The sequence below is a fragment of the Eublepharis macularius genome, chromosome 17 (assembly GCF_028583425.1).
Source record: "Eublepharis macularius isolate TG4126 chromosome 17, MPM_Emac_v1.0, whole genome shotgun sequence".
NCBI lineage: Eukaryota > Metazoa > Chordata > Lepidosauria > Squamata > Eublepharidae > Eublepharis > Eublepharis macularius.
This window is the reverse complement of record NC_072806.1, coordinates 34,594,252-34,614,685: the sequence shown is the minus strand read 5'-3', so window position 1 is coordinate 34,614,685 and position 20,434 is coordinate 34,594,252. Positions and strand designations below refer to the sequence as shown.

At 43.4% G+C, this 20,434-nt stretch overlaps 1 protein-coding gene across 1 annotated transcript in view; it reads right to left on the bottom strand.

Annotated features, from left to right (window-relative positions):
* Nucleotides 1–528: 528 nt before the first annotated feature.
* Nucleotides 529–20,434, bottom strand: part of APPBP2 (amyloid beta precursor protein binding protein 2) — a 57,746-nt gene continuing 37,840 nt past the window's right edge. Inside the window, exons 10-13 of the mRNA XM_055001374.1 lie at nucleotides 14,231–14,316; nucleotides 12,972–13,162; nucleotides 10,622–10,787; nucleotides 529–9,078 (exon numbers count right to left, since the gene is read on the bottom strand). Coding sequence (XP_054857349.1) covers nucleotides 8,825–9,078; nucleotides 10,622–10,787; nucleotides 12,972–13,162; nucleotides 14,231–14,316 — 697 coding nt within the window. The 3' untranslated portion in view covers nucleotides 529–8,824. The remainder of the gene's footprint in view (nucleotides 9,079–10,621; nucleotides 10,788–12,971; nucleotides 13,163–14,230; nucleotides 14,317–20,434) is intronic.

Sequence of the window (20,434 nt, the reverse complement as noted above, 5' to 3'; positions counted from 1 at the left end):
CAAATAGACCTCTCCAGCCCTGTCCGCTTCAAGAAAGGAAGGGCACGGAGCAGGAGGACCTCCCATCACTGGGATCTTGCCCCCCTTCTCAGCGTTTAAACCTGGCTTCATGTGCATTGCTTCCATGGAGTTGTAAGATGCTTAGTGCCAGGAGTACACAGACACCCCTTCCTCCTTTCATCTTCACAGACAACCCTATGAAGGCAAAGAAGGGACTGACCTGGTATCACCCAGCAAGCTTCGTGGGCAGAAGGGAGACTTGAACCCAGCTCTTCCTCAACTCACTGTCTGTTATGCTGCTGACGGGTTCATAACCACGTCCCAATTCCTCCGGACTAAATCCAGACTTAATTCTACCTGTGCCCACCCCACCCCCCAAACACGAAACTCCAAGATTTGTTTCACAAGAAGGTGGCTGGGTCCTTTGTTCAGAAGAGTGCATGATGGAGACAGAGAGCCACAGTGGGTCCCACGTACACTTTGAGTGCTGACAAAACATTCCGAGTCTCGAAAAAACTCACCCCCATCAACGCAGGAACACTATATTTATTAGGTCAATAATTCATTTTAGCAATACAATTACAGAGTATCACAATGTCGGTTACAAACATACTCAGTATGGTTTTTTGATGGTTACAAAGAATAAAATTGGGCACTGCAGTCCAGTGTGATGTCAGATATACAAAAAAAAATATGGTTGACACAGAAAGGAGGACGACGGCCAAGAGTGATCGAGATACCTTCATATAAATAACTGTGGCACTAAATGAGACGGGGGGGGGGGTCATATTTAGAGCCACGGGGAGGTGGTGCTGGTTCCGCTTTCAGCAGTTTGCTTCAGCAATCTTGCAGATTTGTTAAAAATGTATCTATATATTAATCCCCTATTAGTTTCCATAAAGCATTAAAAATAGTACTGAATTGGTAATATTTGATAAAACGTGAAATTCATTCACCTCCAAGAAATAACTCTAAAAGTTTTTCTTTTTTTAAAATTACCATGGCAACAGAACTTCCTATAAATGGAATATACATACAAAGGGAAGCCAAATTTTTGTTTAAAAGTTACACGCATGGTACCTGCAAAGTTAGTGATCCAACACTGGAAGAAAAAAAAAAACTTGTGCGCCACAAACCGAGTTTCTAGATTTCTATATATATTTTATATAGTATATATATTTTCCCATCTTAAAATCTTTTTAATGTCTTGAAACAAAGAAATGTGCATTTTGAAAACAACTTACTAAGGCCTCTCATGCTAGAAGTTACCTAGGATTGCAATGAACATTTTTGCTATCAAGAATGCTAGAATGCGCACTGCGATATAGAGCCAATATAGCCAACAGAGACACCGTTTTCACTGCCTAAAACATTCCTGAGTTTGGAAGGGGGGCACAAAAGCATTACTGACCTCACAGACGTTCTCCCCCAACACAGGTTTTTTTCTTCCCTTCCTACCTCACCACAACATGAACAAAAACAAAACTCCTACACGCTCAGCAGAGGAACTCCCAAAAGGCCAAGAGGTGAAATGTGCAACAAGCCAACAGTGTCAAAGACACAAAACCAGATTAATTTTTTAAAAAGCAAACATCCGCAATAAGACTGAATATTCTGATTCACAACTAATAGTCTCAAACACTCTATCTGGGTTAATGAGGGAAGGAGTGTTATCAAACAAAAATGTGCCAACGGTATCCAACCCAAGTTTTCCCCTTCCAGATATGCCCATCTGGTAAACTGCACCACAAAACTAACATCAGAGACAAGGCTCAAGGTGGTGTTCAGAGAAGAGCTGCACAGCGAGATGGATAGATGGTTGGGTGCCATGTTTCTTGCCACTCCCTTCCTCCCCAACCAGGTGGCTTCTCTACAGCCAGTCCAAGGTGGCCTACAACACGACCGAGCCCTTTCGTTACCTGCATTTCTCTTTTCTAAAGAAAAAAAGAGTCTTCTACACAAAACAGTATTATATATGTAAGCATTGCCACACAGTCAACAAGGATAAGGAACCGTTAATTAATGACTTTTGTTATCTCACAGTCCACACCAATCCATTACAACTTAATTCACCAAACGGGTTTTAGGCACAATGCATTAAAGTCTACCATTGAGTGGAAAAGAGAAACCAAGAGAGAAGCGCCTTCTATTTTCCGTCACACAATTAAACTGTGTTTAACCATGTTAAAGGGTTGCTGGGGAAACAAAAGCAAAAAAAAAAATTAAGCTATTTTATAAGCCTCATTGCTTTCAACAGAAGAGACTCAAGGACATATTTAACTCTCTCTTCCACATTAGTTGAACTTCAAAAAAAACCTTTTAAACCTCTTCCACTTCGAAATCAGTGGGTCTTAGAAACACTCTGCTTTGGCTGGATCGTGCCCAGTGCTTATAAAGGAGGGCCAGTTGTGTATCACTTTGAGACACTTCGTTTTACTAAGATGGGAATCATTCCCAGGAAAAGAAATCACTCCGTGCAAGACACAGCAACTCTAGCAGGTCTGAACTGGGTAGATGTTAGTAGCACCCAGAGTTCATTTGGGGTGCCAGCTGTCATGGAACGACTGATAGCAGCAATCCAACAGGTACCAACTCGCACGGCATCACTCCTATGAGTTAAGTTGCAGGAATGATTTCTGCATTGTGTGATGTTCTTACTGGTCTTTAGAAGCTAATCCAAAAATAGATGCTCTCTTCAAAACAGGCTTCTGTACCATCAGTAGGAAAAAGCTTCAGGATCACTCCAGAGAGCCTGAGATTCAACTCAGAAGTATTCTGACTTTAAGCAAAACCTGCTTCCAAGTCCATTTAGGATTGTGGTCTTGGTTAAATAGGCGCATGTCAAGACTTAATACTGGTAGGAAAACAGACTGCAGCAGGGATTTTGTCTGTTGGGCAAGTGGGTGATCAAGTTTTGCTTTCTTAGTGTCTGTTCTACTTTAATCCAATTTCAAAGCAAAATTTGTAAACATGGAAAGGATTATTCAAGTGTCAGGAATTCGTTTAGAGCTGCTTTGTTTCTTTGGTGTAACTTTTAGCTTGCCCAACCCCCAAAGCATTGTAAGTAGGGATTACACCTAACTCCAAATTGCACAAGAGAAGAAAAAAGGAAGCAGGTGTGAGATCTGTCATATAAAAAGACATGGTAGCCTGTTTCGGATGGCCAGTCAGCTCCGCGCTACTGCTAATGCATATGCCTACAAACTGTAGGAAGATTCTGTAGAAGAGGGCACTTCGAAATCTGTGTTCAGCAGATGGAGAAACCATCTGGAGTTGCTTACCTTCTTGCTAGTGTCTGATTCGCATGCGCAGGGGAATGTTACGGCAGAGACCAGGCAGAATGGACTGATCCTTCAACTTCAACCTGAAATAGCACAGGTTTTAGAGTGCTTCCCTATGGTTAAAAAAATTCCCTGCAACTAGAAAACCAACCTGCTCTGCTAATTCTCTATTTGAAGGGAATTTTTCATGCAAAAGAACATTCTAGGCTGGAATCCACCACATGCTATTTGAAGCAGCCCAGCCCGTTCCATTACCTCTGCATACATGAAGCAGGCCTCAGGCACGCAGCCACTTAAGAGAGCACTTTAAAAGCAAAGAAGTGTGTGTTGGGAGGGGGCGCTTAAGGAAGGCCTAGATCTTTCATGGGCAAAGTGGAGACTTCCAACTGACCAAGCAAGTTGTGTAATACCAGTCCCCTAACCATGGAAGAAATACTACCCTTGTTCACAGCCACTGTGCCATGTGCTCCATCTACTGCAACAGCTCATTTTACAACCTTGTACCGAGGCAAACTTCATGAAACGGGTCCTTCCAGAGGCTCATTACATCACTGCCCAAAGTTTGTCATTGGGATATAAACTGCCTGTCTATATTGTGAATGAATTAAAAATCAGAGAGAACATATTGCAACTAAGTTTCTATCCAGGTTGTCTCTGACATATAACAACTCTCTCTGATAAAAATTCAATGTTGTCCACGATCTATAGAAATTTCTATGCCAAAAATACCCCTCTAAGATAGCACAAAGTTCCTCTGCACATGCAAAATTTTCACTGGTTAAAGGCAAAACAAAGAAAGACGGCATTTGCCTTTTAAAAGACCCAAGAGAGGTCTATATACTAGTGATTCTAGTGACAAACTTAGAATGTCAACATTATACATTACAGGACATTCTCTGTCCTCAGTTGCCCTGCAGATGGATGAACCAGGGGTAGATGCGTTTTGTTTCTGACTGCAGAGGACAGATGGCGGCTTCCTTCTGTCACACACAGAGCTCTGTGTAGGAGCTCTGTGTATTTATGTGGACAATTTCACTTTTAATAATCAATCACTAATCTTTAAACACCCTTATCTCCAAACCACAAGGACAGTAGAAGCTACTAAACCAGTGATACGGGACAAGCCAAAATAAATTCTGATATGCACATGGCAGCCTTTGCCAAAGTAATAAAACTCATCCCCAGAATCGAGAGCTCTGCCTTAAAAGGCAAATGAAAACTCAAAACTTAGCCAATCCTGCCTTGTTTTCCAAGCAGCTCAGGATTTTAAACAAGTCCTGAACTTGTTCTCTCTCCAGTTACTTATATTAGTCTCTCTCTCTCTCACACACACACACACATTCTGAGGTCTATATTTCAAGCACAAAACTAACCAAAAAAAATCCAAGTTGCCAAGATTTCAATCTTCAAAAGTTCAGGTATTAGCAATTCAAAAGGTCTGTTTGTTGCCAGGGGATAGGGGGGGGGGGGGGGGACGCTGTGGTATCAACTGTGCTCAACCTCATCCTGTGCAGGGAACAACAGAGAATCTAATGTAGTTATTCAAATATTGCATTCTCCCATAAAAACGTAAGCATCATGGCTTGTTAAATAACTACATTGAGGGCCAGGTCACAGTTACCAAGGGCTTGGCTCAAGTCTAGTCACGAGCAGGATCCTGCCTGAGCCAGGGGACAAAAGAAAAGACATCGTTCCAAATAACTGGAATTTGGTTTGGTCATTTTAAAGTTGTAGGGACAGCAGTAAGCAGAAATTTGACTGCTTCCGCACATAATTAACGCTGCCTGTATGAAGTCGAGAGGGGCAAAAGTGCCCAGCAACCCAGTTCCAAGAGAATCTGGAAAGATTCCCTTTCATGTTATAAAATTATTCGTATATTAGCCTGGATAAAACCAGGTGTTAAATCTAGACAGAGCACCTGCACAAACAAGTAAATATGAAACAACTTCCCTTCTCCCAATGTCTGGATTGATCTGGCCGGCATCAAAACAGTCCACATGGTTTAGAAGACAGGCCTGAGCACTGAAGGGTTACTGGGGGTGGGGGGGTGGGGGGGAGGAAGTCTGGTTTTACAATACCACTTGCCATTGGACTAAAAAGCCCATACATGACTCAAGTAGTTTATATGCTGACTTCACACGATAACATGGGGGTAACACGAGATGCAATGCTCAGGAACAATCAATTCTTGTAGACAGAAAGGGCGTAATACTTTCGTACGCCCGCATGCTCTTTTACTAGCAAGATTTGGAAGATGATGATTCCTGGCCTTCATATACAGGAGAATGAGAGACTGCATTGCTCTACCACTGGCTACAGTGCGTATGTTTAGAAGCACCCCAGAATAACACATTTAAAGGCCTTGTGGACCTGTTGGTATCTCCCTAAGCTGTAAATCGAGACAAAACCAGAAGGGCAAAGGGCCTAAGACACACACCGCATTTCTTATTGATTTAGATTCTAGCGACTCGAAAGGCTTATTCAAGTATTTCACAGAATCTTGGGATTTCTCAGATTGTGGGGAGAAAGCCATTAACAAACTGGGCTGCACCACACAAAGCTCAAACAAGCATTTTAGGACCACTTGATTGGCCCCTGGAAAGAATGGAGGTTTTAAAATGAGAGGCAATCTTGTTCAAGTCAATGCAGCGACCCATTTTGTCTGTCATTCACTCTTTGGGACAAGGGGGAACAGGTAAACACACACCTGCAGCCTCCAGTCAGTCAGGCGTCCACCCTAGGTTGGACTGACTTCAACAGGTCCCATCAAGGATGCCAACCTTTCTTTTCTCTATAGATCTTACCGTGTTACTTCAGTCAGTATTTTCCACTAGTTTACTGTTAGTTCCTTCCATCCCATTTTTTATTTTGTAAGGCAATTTAACCAGCATTATTATAAAGGCGCAAGTGCTTTAAGAACTTCAAAAAATGCAACTGTGGAAATGCAATGAGTTAATAGTTTAAAAAACCGTTGTTACAGGGGACACTAATAAAATAACATTGCTGTTTCACTTCAAAACCCAACAAAGTTAAAAGCTTTGTGTTGTCTAATGCATGCCACAATTTCTCCCATTATGTTCTAAACTATAGGTTCAAAGCTCTTTATTTCATTGTGGTGCCACCTCAAATATTGGATCGGGCTGCTTACACTTGAACAGCCAAGCTGAAAGCCATTCATTAGAAGGAGCACTTGTTGAGTGAAGCCTACTAACTGAAGACTTAGTACTTAGGGGTTATGAATGCAAGTTTTATTCTTGGGAACGCTTCAGGTTAAAGGTCAATAAATTTTGATATGACTGGGTGTGTGCGTGTCTGGGAAACGCATTAAGAATCCATGCCACCCACGCTTTTGAGGCTCATGCTGCACAAACTGCACAGAAAGCACCACAGAGAAAGGTTGGCTCTTACATACAGCAAGCTGTCAAGATCTTCCCACTGTGAACGGTTCTGCAACCCGTTAACTACAGTGATTCCTCTAAGTGCTAAACCCACACATCCAAAATGCATCCATTTGAAGCCTGGTATCACAAGACCCCCTCCTCCCTAGGAAAACATTTTAAAAGGCACAAACTATTGGCCTGCCATGTTCCACATTAGAAGCCAAAGCTATTGCTATAGTTAGGGATTAAGAGAAATATCAAAGCCACCATCTGCTAACTCAACGCACAGGGCCCTTGAAACGCTAAACTAAAAAAAAAAAAAAAGTAAAGATTTGCTCCTGTAGAGAAATTTTGAGGACTATGCCTCAGCTCAGAGGGAGCATTCCTCAGAGCCAACGTCTAAACCTCCCCCCAAATAGGGGAGAACACCCCCTCCTCCAACACCCTTCAATACAGAGACACTGCCTGTGACTCTGTATCGAGAACTGAGGTAATAGCAACGTTGATCTTTCCAATTCATCTTGCTGGCTATGCTACATTGGTCTTCCAAATATTATTACCTCCACATTTTTGAAAAAAAACCAAGACTTGATCAAAGAAAAAAGAGAAAAGCATAAAAACAAACCATGTACACAATGGAAAATTAAGACAAGCTAGTGAGCCAGGCATAGTTATATATCTCTTTTTTAAAAAAATATGACAGATGTTTTAAAAATATAATAAAGGAATCAGGATCTAGCTGTTCTGTTGGAAGTAAAAAAAAAAACAGGAAGCTTAAAAAAAGAGACTGACCAGTTGTGCTTTTTTGGCATTATTCATTGACCCCTGCAATCTGTACAATAAACTTTCACCTCCAGAAATTCAAATAAAATCAGAGTCTTAAGGGTTAGATCCTACTGCTTGGTTCTGCCAGTGCTTGTCAGCGAAAAGGTCACTACACTGGAGGAACGCATGAGTGCCAATGGAACAAATGGGTAGGATCCAACCCAGCGTTTGCACAAGCAAATTATAGCCTTTTAGAGAGAGCCTGCTTTGAATGAGCAGAAAGGGGGGGGGGGAAGAAAGAGGAAATAAAATGCATTTAAATTTTGCTTATGGCATTAACATCTAGTTTATCTGTGTAACTTTAGCATTTTGAAAAGACATGCCATCGCAACTGCCAACGAACATTGAAGCTCCTAGTTTTGTTACCTATTACACGTATATAAAGTCTTCATTATCACTGGAAATACACCTTGATGAAATAACTCTACTGGGGTAGAAGTGAATGCAGGGAGGAGGAGGGAGGCAGAAATCATAACATGGAGCCATTGGTCCAAGACGGCACGCTTTTCTTAAAGACAGGCTGGTCCACTTTCAATTCTCCTGGTCCTGCGACAGAAAAAACACAAATCTGTGGCAACTCCTGCCCCTCTACCAACAAATAAAGCCAAGATGGGTTGTATCACTTTCCAATGCTCACTGGTCCAGTACAGATGCTTGTAGAAAGCCCAAGTTGGTCTGTCGGCAGCCTAGCGAAGTTCACAACCCAATGCTGCTTCCAGGAGAAGTTTGTTGCCATGCTTCCTTGTAAGGCAGAAAAAAAGGCAGACGCCAGATCTTACCCCCCTCCCCTTTGTGTGTGTGAATATCCACGATTAAACATTTCTGTTTTCTGACAAATCCATACCGAATAAGACAACCTTAGTGTAAAAAGGAGCAACAGCACCTGGTGTTATCCGACTTGTCGGACGTGCCGAGCAGAGGGCCCACTTCCTCTCACAATTAAGAATGCAACTCTTAGACATTTAAATGGTTTTATTTCTCTCTTTCCTTGCAGAGATTTCCTGTAAAGCAGTGTCTTTTCAACAAAAAAGAAAAAAAAAGGAAAAACCAACATGGATGTCTTTTTTTTAAATATCAGGTTGAAAATGTGTAAGCTGAAAATAAACATGCTGGTAAGAATTTAGCACACATCTGTCCGTACAGGCACTCTGCCGAAGTTGGGATCACCCCAAACTGGGGGATTTTATGGACTGGACCAGTGTTTTCAATGCGACTCCAGCCTCCTCAAGAAAAAAAAAAACTACATGGTTTTCAGATTTCACAGTATGACTTTCCCGTGTAAATTTGGGGAAACAAGGGGCGGGGGGAATTAGCAGTTGGTAAAATCGACCAAGTTTCTTAGCAAATCTGTCCATCGATGGTCTGAGACATCAGAAAAGATTGGACCACTTCTTCAGTGGACTGCAGGCTGGTGCTGACATCCTCCAGGGCATCTGTAACTGAAAACTGCCGGTCCCGCAACCGGTTCCAGTTGGCCAAAATATTGTGGTATTCAAATACTTTCTCATAATTGCCAATGGAGTTGTACAGTTTAATGAGGCCCCTGTAGTCATATTCTAGTCCACTGTAACCTTCCCCAAATAGCTTCTTTCCTAAAATAGAAATAAAGAGAGAGAATCTGCTTTTTAAAGTTGCACTGGAATGTGTCTGTGAGAGAACTCTTATTAAAAAAAGAAAAGATTAGGACATTGAAAAATCTTATCTGCAGGAGCTAATTTTAGCTTGGAATAAAAGGACAAAGGAGTTCTTCCAAACCCTTCTCTCTTCTGCTCACCCTCATGCTTGGCATACCCCAAACAGTATTTCTAATAATCTTGCAGTATGTTTCATATGCAAGGTGACCTTCCAAAAAGGGGCTCACCTCTGCTAATCTGTCTTCTTTATGTTTTTAAAGGGGGTGCACAGCAACTCTGCCCTCCAAAAATCCCATCACAACTTTGAGAGGCCCTATGAGGGTAAAGAGTTGTTTTCTGCTTGAATTACAATGGGCAAGATTTAAGCCAAACATTAGGAGAAAACTTCCTAAAGGTAAGAACTATTTGACAATGGATCCACTTCCTTGAGGGGTAAGGGGCTGGGATTCTCCCGTGCCAGGATCCTTCAAGCAGGGCCTGGACAGCCACTGACTGGAGTTACTGTATTTACCTAAAAGGAAGATAATATTGTAAAAACCTTTTTGGCTATACAAAGCGGTGTGTGTGTGTGCTGTCTTCAACTTGCATGCCAATTTACTGATATATAAACTTGTCCCTCTACTATCGCAGCGGACTCTGCTAAGGGTGAGCTGCTAATCCAACCGCCTGCAGAGAGAGACAAGCAGGCATGCCTTCCATTATCAGCGTCCTCTTAAGTCGTAAGCACTGACAGAGATGCACTCTCTCCCTCCATGATTGTGGTCGAGCCATTTGAAAGCACAGAGGGAGGCCAGTCAATAATTCAGCTGGACAGGAGGCTAGAGGCGGCTCGTGCGTCCCAGTTGCCCTGCATAAGGGGAGCCCTTCTCCAAACTGGGTGGATGAGAAGGAAGTTACAAAAGAGGTGGGGAACAAAGCTCCCCTGTGCTGCACAAAACAGAGACGAGGAAACAGTTTGGATGGGCTACAGACACAGAAGGGGGGGGGGGAAACAGAACAATCTCCTACCCACCCAGCAACCCCTGGGGTAGCACCATGAGTATCAGCAGCCCCACAATGGCCTCTGCACGGCACAGAGGAAATAGGTGCACTCAGCACATTCGCTGGCAGAGGAATGGCAACAGCTGGAAAGAGCTGCTTTTCTCAGGGCCACACTGGAAGCAGAGGCAGAACATGGGGTTCAATGGTGGGGAGGGGGCTGGAAGGGGAAGACAGAGGATGGTGGGAGGGAAGCACCACTGGCTGGTGTGGGCGGGGCGGTCACCAAATCCAGGATCATCTACTCTGGTTCCTCTTTGTATAACTTCCTTTTGATTAAATACAGTACTCTAGTTTTGGATTTCCTGCAGGGGGCTGGAACAGATGGCCTCTAAGCCCCTTCAAATTCTAAGGAATTCCCTCTGTCAACACTCTTTAAAGCGATCTGCTTTCCACGGTGACAATGCCACACCCACCCACCAGCATGTATCTATGTCATAAGCTGGGCTTAGAATTCACATACCAATTGCTATTGATCTCAAGTAAAGTTTTTCAGCGTTTTCATATTGGTTCATGTCATAGTTGTACAGCGAGGCAAGGTGTCCCACGGAAAGAGCTACTTCATAATCTTCTTGGCCGAGAAGCTGCTCCTTGATCTGAATTGCCTTGATGTGCATTTCTTCTGCTTCCTGAAACACCCCAGAAGTTAAACTGATTATAAATTTTGTAAACACACACTTGTACATACTTAAAACGAAGGCAGAAGTTTCCAAGTCTCTCTTTATTGCTCACACACACAAAAAATCAAATACCAAAGCAGGTGGCAGTATTTAAACCAATCAGATCCTGAGAGCACAATGGTGTGGAATTCAAGGACTCCAGGTTCCAGGGCAGAAAAAGTACCCTGAACTATGCCTCCACTGTCCCTCAAGTTCCCTTAAATCAGGATTCTCAGCCTTATGGCTGTGACACTCCATTTGACAGAGCAGAGGACGACACTCGTGGCTAGGATCTACACTGAATGTTCCTAAAGGCTCAGGAACAGGATTTCAGAGGACATTTGGGGCTGCTGCCGGGGATATGTGTGGGACGAGCATGCTCCATGGGCAGAAATCTTTGCATCCACAGGAATGTCTAGTCTCGATCCAACTGTGAGCGCCTGCACAGGGGGACAGCCAAAGTTCCAGGACTTCACCACCCTGCAGACTCCCCAGTAAAAATAAAAGCAGAATTATTACTAAGCTGCTATATGCAGCTTGATGGTTTTTCACATCCTGTCCCTGTTTCAGCAGTGATTTTATTTATTAGATTCGTACACTGCTTCTCTTCAGTTAAGAGCTCAAAGAGGTCCACAACAATTCCCTCAGTTAAAAGAAATACAAAACGTCATACAATAAAACCACAGAAAAACAACAGCACGGTATAAAATACTTAAAAACAGCTCTAGTCCCAACCCGAGTCTATAAAACCCTACAGATAACATAAAAATGCAATCAGCTCTACCTCCCAATAAAATATTAAATGCCAAAAGCATGCTGGAATAGTTCTGCCTTGCAGAGTTTCCAAAACATCAACAGGTCCTGCTGGGCATGAGTGCCTTCTGACAGAGCATTCCAAAGAGAGGGAGCCACAACTGTAAAGGCCCTCTTCCTGGGGGAAGAAAGTCATGCCACCCTGGGACCAAGAATCATCAGCAAGCCCTGGGCCCAAAGGTATGAGGGTCCCCGACCATGAAGGGCTTTAAAGGTGAGAACCAACACGTTGAACTGGATTCGGAGACTAACCGGTAGCGAGTGCAGCTGCTTCAAAATCGGTGTTATATGAGTTGACCAATGTGCCTTGGGTCAACAACCTAGCAGCCACATTCTGCACCACTTGAAGTCTCTGGAGCATCTTCAAGGGTAGCCCTATGTACAGCAAGTTGCAGTAGTCTAAACAAGAGGTGACCGTCGCATGGATCAATGTAGCAAGGTCGGACTGAGATAAATATGGGGAAAGTTGTCAGGGCTAGAGAAGAGGGGAAAATGCCGTTCTAGCCACCATGGATACCTGTTTGTCCTTGGAAAGTTTAGAGTCAAACCAAACCACCAAACTCTTCATAGAGTCCACAGCAGAAAGCTGGGCTGTCGAGTAGTGGGAGTGACAGATTTCTAGCTGCAGGTCCTCAGTTGAATGAGGAGGGTACATAAATGGTGAGCCTTTGTACCAGTATGCATAGTAATGATGGTAAGGCGAGGCATATGGCAAGTACTGGAACCCACAGTGGGGCCGGTGAGGGTGTGACAGTTCCAAGCGATTGTCTGCAGTAGCCAGCACCATCTGATGTAGGACCCAGAGATGGAAGCAGAAGGAAAATGGCCGTCGATGTCTCTACGAGCTCAGGGATCTCACCTTCAGACAGTGATGGCAGCAACAACAACCAAGGTCTCAGATTTGGAGGTGGTCTTCTCAGATCCGAAGGGGGAGCTGGAGCCAAGAAGGCTCTTCTATGACCATGGAGTTGGTAAGTGGGTCAGGGAGAGGAAGGTGTTAAGATTGCAGTGTGCTGTACTGGTCTCAGGGGCCTTTAACCGCTGACTCCTATTCTAGATATATAGCTATAGTATTATTTACAGAATTATTATTGTGCCTTTCTACCCAATCAGGGCCACTAAAGTGGCAAAAACTAAGCAGGTATGGAATTCATGAGCGTGTGGATGGGAGACCTTGGCAAATTATCTGAGCTTACCGAGAAAGAACAGGATCCAGTAGAAACCAAACTGGGGGGGAAAGGGGGCATGGGTGCGGGAGACAAGTAGAAGAATTCCTGGCATCAGAGACATATCAAATTAAACACATACATAACATCCCCTGTCAGAGAAAGCTGCAATTACCTTAAATTTCCTCATCGACTGATAAAGTCTTCCAAGGTTACCGTAGTGTTTTGCTGTCTGCACATTGAACTCCCCAAAGGCTTTTTTAGCAAGCTGGAGAGAGGACAGGTGTAAGTCGTGGGCTTCTTGGAGCAACCGCTGCTCCGTTTCCTTGTTGTGACAGTCGATTGCAATCTCCTCTAAGATAAGTGCTTGCATGTGGAAGAAAAGATATGAGAGTCACGTTAACATGCTCAACTTGCGAATAACATTGAATTAAACAGGTAATCAAGGCACCAAATGCATCCCTTAAGTGTCCTGCTCAACCCTTACCTTCTGTAGTCCTTATTATTGGAGCAACCAGACTATTTGGAAAGAAAAGTGTACACACATATATATATATACCCTTCCACTTAAAAACGTACAACACTGTCTTACAGCAGACAACGTGTCTATTTAGTCCACAACTTACTCTGACAGAAGTAGTTCTCCAAAGTCTCAGGCTGTCCCAGTTCTGCCACCCAAAAGCTTTTTAACTGGAGATGCAGTGGACTAGAGCCAAGACCACCTGCCTACAACCATGCACTGCATCTCAGAGCTACGGGCCCTCCCACTTTCCCAAAAGCTTCTCTGCAGGGATTTTCCCTCAAAACAGTAGCCAAATAAAAAATGGTGGTGGCGGTGGCGAGTGTCTGGCAAGCTGCGCTATTAATCCAGTACGCTGTGAAGGGACCCTTTACAAGAATGGACTAACAGGAATGACACTCTTTGACAATCCTCTAGTCCTTTAGACTAAATTTTAGTCCTCTAGACTAAATTTTCCATCCGCCGAATGGAACTTCCTCTCCCCTCCACTGCAGCTCACCGATCCCCATGAAATGCTGCTTGCGGGGGGGGGGGGGGGGATGAGAAACAACCTGAAGGGGATCTGCAGTGGGAAGGGGGAAATCAGTAGAAACTGTCAATTTAGTCTGGATCTAGCCCATGGTGCCGAAACAGACACGGAAACGCTGTGACTATTTGCATCTTAAATGGAGCCAAACAGTATTGCTTATGACGGGGCCTTCCTCTAGCTAATTTCCAAAGGTACCTTTACTGTGGTGCACACCAATACCTGAAAGACGTTTGTTTAAATGAGAGCCACACAGCAGTAGTTTGAGGCCACGTGGCTGTTAACCACGTTTTCCCCAGCATCATTGTTTTCTCATAAGCTTTTCCCCAGGAGCAGCAGTCATTCCCAATCCCCCAAGGAAAGGAACTAAAACCAGGTTGCAAATTACCTTTAACTCTCTTGGAAGAGGCCAGGAGAAGATGATCTTCAGGGAGAATGTGAGTGATGATGCCAATGGCACGCTCTGCGTGGAATCTAAAACCAGGAGAACAGCAGGTGAGGAAAAATATTGCTTTGTTTTGGGTGTTATTTAGGAAAACAAAAACTAATTCTTTCAATCTATTTAAAAACCTAGTACAGGCAATATAAATGATGCCCTTGAAGGAGTGCCTCCCTCTCTGCTAGCCAGTCTGCCACTTAAGATTTAACCTGTCCCTGTGTAACCCCCAGGAATGAAATGGTTTAACTAAGGATGGGTGGAGCCTGTGAATGGAGACTAGCAGCACAGGGAGAGTCTATCTGGTAAGGGACTGTGTACAATTCTGGGCGCTTATCATCTTGTATAAAGTAACTGAAATGTAGAGCAGAACCACAAGTGACAAAAGGCACAGATTGGACACTTGTCAGCTTCCCTCAAGTTTTGATGGGAAATGTAGGCGTCCTGGTCTTGCAGCTTGGCTCTCCGACTGCTGTCCAATGGACTTCTCAACTGTCACTTGTCCAACATTCCGCCAAGCTGCCTACATTTCCCATCAAAACTTGAGGGAAGCAGACAAGTGTCCAATCTGTGCCTTTTGTCACTTGTGGTTCTGCTCTTATAAATATGAAATGTTAATTGGAAAGGGGCGGGTAAATTTAATGTGACTGGTATTATGTTTGGAATCAATATTATTATTATTGCAGGGCTGTATTTGCTAAGCTGGAGACTGGTTGCTCTGATGCCCAGTGTGCCCCTTGTTCCAAGAAGACTGTACTGAAATACTTTGGCACTGCTGGACCAGAAAAATGAGATTTTGCTCACCACCAAGTTCTATTAAGCAGCAGCCAGTTGCTTAACTGAATTCGAAGGCATTATCTACTGCAACTTTCTGTTGTCTATTACACATATGGCATTTAATTATAAAAATCTTTTTGTATTGTCCTGAATATTGGAAGATTTTGACTGGAAGATTTTGACTTAAAGGTGTTTATTAACTTGCAGTGTCTTGGAAGGTCTATTCCTAATTTAGCTCCATAGAACTTGCACAGAAAGTCATTATATCTGCACTTACAAAGGTGAGGCAGGAGGCAACTTAAGAGACAGGGCTTCTGCAGTGGTGGCACCTTGTCTTTGGAACGCCCTCCCCCTTGAAGGTCACTGGGTACCTACCCTACTGTCATGTAGATGGCAGGCTAAAACATTTCTCCTTAGGCCTTTAGTTAAAATTTTATTCCATCTTTTTTAGCTGATTATTTTGTGGCCAGCATCATCCCAACAGAGTACTGTTATCACCGATTTTTTAATGATTGTTGCTATTTTATGATTTTTAAAAATGATTTCCAGAACGATGGTTGTTGGGGGTTTTCCGGGCTGTATTGCCGTGGTCTTGGCATTGTAGTTCCTGACGTTTCGCCAGCAGCTGTGGCTGGCATCTTCAGAGGTGTAGCACCAAGAGACAGAGATCTCTCAGAGATCTCTGAGAGATCTCTGTCTCTTGGTGCTACACCTCTGAAGATGCCAGCCACAGCTGCTGGCGAAACGTCAGGAACTACAATGCCAAGACCACGGCAATACAGCCCGGAAAACCCCCAACAACCATCGTTCTCCGGCCGTGAAAGCCTTCGACAATACATCGATTTCCAGAACAATTTGTTCCTGCTTTATGCTGCTTATACCCCTTCACAGGGACGTTGTTCAACAACGTTGTTGCTAGCACTTTTATGATGTTTGTTGTTTTATTTGTGAGTGGGCCTCTAGCAGGTCTCTGGAGAGGCAACCTATAAATTCCCATAATAAATAAAAGGAAAGCTGAACCTGGTAAACTTTCAGCACAGATACAAAGAATCACTTTTAAAGGTGTGCGATTTGGTATCTGTATTATTGGCATTATCCAAGTATACTAAATAACATTAGAGAATCTCAAATATATAATATGCCTTAGTGCCAGATAAACATGCATATATTTGAGTTTATCTGGCAAATGCCACTTCAGCTGTTTTAAAGCTGGATAGCTGCTTCTGTAATCTCTTTTTTCTTCTTTCTGGGGCTTTCCAAGCCTTTTTTCCTTCGGGGGAAGGGAGAGTAAGGCAGAAGGGAGGAGGGAGCCCCCCCCCCACATCTGCAGGCTTCCTGGGATTCTTTGGGTTGGCATTGGTTCTGTTGGGCTTTTTGAAACTGCGTCCTTGCTTCAGTTTGGTTCTGTTGAGATTTTCTGGTTTGACATAGGTTCAGGTAGAATTCTCTGGTTTGATGTTGCTTCCCTTGCTTCAGTTTGGGCCTGGTGAGACTGTCTTGCTTCAGCTTTGCTCTGTCGGGCCTTGTCAGTTCAGCTTGCACTGGGATTCGTACTGGGACTGGCTTTTGGCCAGCGTTGCTCCTGTATGTTTGGTTGAGGTTGGGTTTTTTTACTCTCTTAGCCCTGGAAAGCCTTGGAATCCCCCCCACTGGAAACAATGGAGAGTGCTTGAGAGGGGGCATCTGGTTCAGCAGCCCATAAAATCAGACCCCGGGTCTAATCATCCTGAAACCTGGGGGGGGGGGGGTTCTTGAGTGAACAGGAAGGACTAGTTCACTGCAACTTTGGTGGAATTTATTTGAAAGAGCCCCCCCCCAGCCCCTGAAAAGTGTTTCCCATATGGAATAATGACCAAATATATTAAGCATTCCTGAATAAACCCGAATCCAAACAGAGAATCTGATTCGAATATAAGGAACATCAAATATTTATGAAATTCCTGATAATCGGATCTAAATAAAATTAAAAAAAATTTTTTTGCCGCACTCCCTTAGTCACTGTACATGTTCTCCTAACATAATGGTCAGAGTCCCACATGCATCAGTTCCCTGCAGATCTCTCCAAGGTGGGTGGCTGTTTAGCTACGTTTGCTATCCCTTCTTTCCCTGTGGGCAGGAGATCACTGGATTCCCTCCTGTTCTCTCGTTAATCATGGTCTGATCTACTTTCCACTCATGTCTTGTGTTTAACCCTTTCCTGGACCTTTAAGGCAGACAACAGAGAGAACCCGACTTCCCACGGCCCTGGCAGGTTTAAAAATAAACAAAAGCCCACTGCTAGCCACACATCCCATCCCAGAGAGGGTACCCTTAAAGAGAAAGAGATCTGTGGAACTCTCAAGCACATTTTGGAAAAAGAATCACACTCAGGTAAGCATTTACAGCAGCACCCTTTTCATGAGAAAATGAGTAGGTCCAGGTTATTCTGGATGCGTAGAGTTTATCTAGAGACAAGGACGGTTGTTCAATACACGCTACAACGCAGTGGAAAATTAGGGATTCGTTTTATATTTCTGTACCACTTTTCTGCACTGCTCAAAGCAGTTTACAAGAAAACAATTTCATTATAAGCATTAATTACCCCCTCCCCTGCTGAATGTTGACAGTTGCTCTCTCTGCAGACAGAAGAAGGATGGCAAATTACGCATCCATGAGACTCGGGGCTAGGTGGAAGATAGGTTTCATTTGAAACAAAAGCACATGTACTAGGCAAGGAGGAAAAATTCTCTCACCCAGCGGTAAGAAAGGATACTTTTCTCTTTCGCTTTCCCCCTTTTAGAATTCATGGTCACCCAATGAAGCTGATAAGCAGCCGGTAAGAAATGCGTCTTCACACAACACATACTTCACCATAATAAGACCTGATGATGACTTCTACCTTGGGCTTTAAAAAAAACTTGAAGTTTATGGAGGAGGACAGGTCTACCAATGACTGTTAGCTGTAGCAGAAAAGCCCCCCCAAACCTCCATGGATAGATGAGGTATCCTTATGAGTGCTAGCTATGGGAGACAAACAAAAATGAAGGGCCATCACCCTCATGATAAACACTGGGTTGGCTTCTGTTAGAAGCAGAATTCTGGACTTCAGTCTGATCCACCAGAAGCGTTTTAATATCTAAAGCAAAGCTTTAAAACGGCAGATAACCTGTCATACTGGCACCTTAAACCATACTGTGCTGTTGATGATTTAAAAGGAAAGGGCACAATATGTTCAATGGCCGTGGGATGCAGGCAGGCTTTTCAGGGGTCAGGGGCCCTCCTCCTCCTCCTCTGTTGAACGTTTCTGCTGTCCTCTATGAACGGCACAAGCTCCACCCCACCAACAAGGTCTTTGCTGTGCAATTAGGATGAGGAGTGCCACCTCACCAATGTGGGAGCACAGCCATGCACGCCCACAATCAAATACTATCATATCGAGCAACATTTCCATGGTTTTATTTGCGTAATTTATTCTGCTGGCGAAGGACAAAAAGGCTCAGTTGCATAACTTTTGGTTTTGGACTTGCAGTAAACAAACTGTCCCCTTTTACAAAGTTCACCTCGGCCAGTTCACATCACAGAGGGCCAATTCAAAGAAAAGGCTCTGCCAGCACAGGCCTCTCTGGATGCTTCCACTTCAGAATACGAAGTAGGAGGGAGAGGGCATTTACCATCTGAGTGCTCCCTCTCACACCAAGAACTGGCAGCATAAGGGGAAACTGGTCAAAGAGAGAATCACGGAAATGAAGCCTAATTACAAAACCCGTGTCCGTGAAAACTGACTAAATAAAGATTTCCAAAAAAATTTCACCGCACAAAACTCATTCATATATAATACTATAAATACAAACATACAACATCTTTGTGAACAGACTATATAAAGGTTATTTCAAGAATAATTCCACAGAAAAAAAAATCTGAAAAAGGGAAGAAATCCCATTCAGAAATGTTCTGTGAATGCCAAACTCCCCAGTTCCAAACAAAAATCTGGGCAGCTTCACCGTAGTGGCAACTGGGGGACTGGCTGAAACGACCCGTTTCAGAACCTTTCTTCAAAGCCGTAGCAACTTGTATAAAGTTCTCTTCACCAAAGCATCTCTTAGACCTTCTCTCAAACAGAACTCACTCCATTTCTACAGACAGCTTTCTACAGTGAAACTGCCCAGATTTTTGTTTGAGCATCTGAAGACTTATCTTGAAATTACTACGGTGAAGTTGTTTGAGCAGCCTCACAGAGACTCTCACCCCCCCCCCCCCCCACACACACACACTTTGAAGGTTCATCTTGAGCTGAGGACACTTCGGAACTTTTGAACAGGATTGGAGATACATGTATGTGAATAAGTTTTTCCTTGGAACTGGGGACTTTGGAATTCACTGAAAATTTCTGAATAGGATTTCTACCCCTTTCCAGATTTTTTTTCTGTGGAATTAATCTTGAAATTATCTTTGTATAGTTTGTTTACAATGATGTTTCATGTTTGTATTTATGGTATTATATATGAATGAATTCTGAACAGTGGAATTTTTTTGAAATCTTTGAGTGATTCCGCACACGTTGGATAATGCACTTCCAATCCTCTTTATAGATCATTTGGAATGGATTTTTTTGTGTGCGGAACAAAAAATCCACCTCAAATGATTGATAAAGTGCATTGAAAGTGCATTATCTAACATGTGCGGAATCAGCCTTTATTTAGTCAGTTTTTACAGACACTTGTTTTATAATTAAACATTTGGGGAAAGGCAACACTTGAGAAAGTTTCAAATCTATCCTTGTTCCTGAGGAACTAGTTTTTTACATGTGCAGAGCATTAGACTCAAGATGGCATATAATTATGCAATTCCCAGAATTAGGATCCAGTCTTTTACGAAGCCACGATTCTGCCTTACAGCAAGTCAGATTATTACAAATCTATTTAGTTTATATTCAAGTAACTCAGCCCAGCATTCACGACTCACTCCTCCTTCACTGTATCCACAAAATCCACAACCACCCTGTGAGGTTGGTCAGGCTGAGAGAGAGTGACTGGCCCAAAGCCTCCCAGTAAGATGAACGGGGATTTGAAACTAAGTATTGCCAGTCCTAGTCTAGCTAGCACACCATGTTGGCTTGAGAGAGAGGGAGGGAGAGAGAGAAAGATTGATCTGTTACATCTTTATCCTTTCTTTTCACCAAGGAACTTACCCATATCCTTTTTTAAAATCCGGTGAGGTAAATTTAACTGACAGAGGGCAACCAGCCCAAAGTCAGCTAGTGTGCTTTGAGGGTTGGGAAGGAATTTGAAGCTGGGTACCTCACACACTCAACCCTAGTCGCCAAACTACTACATTAAACTGGTTAATACTGCCCCTGGTCTACCCAGCTCAGCATAGTGTCTTCTAACCAGCAGCGGCTCT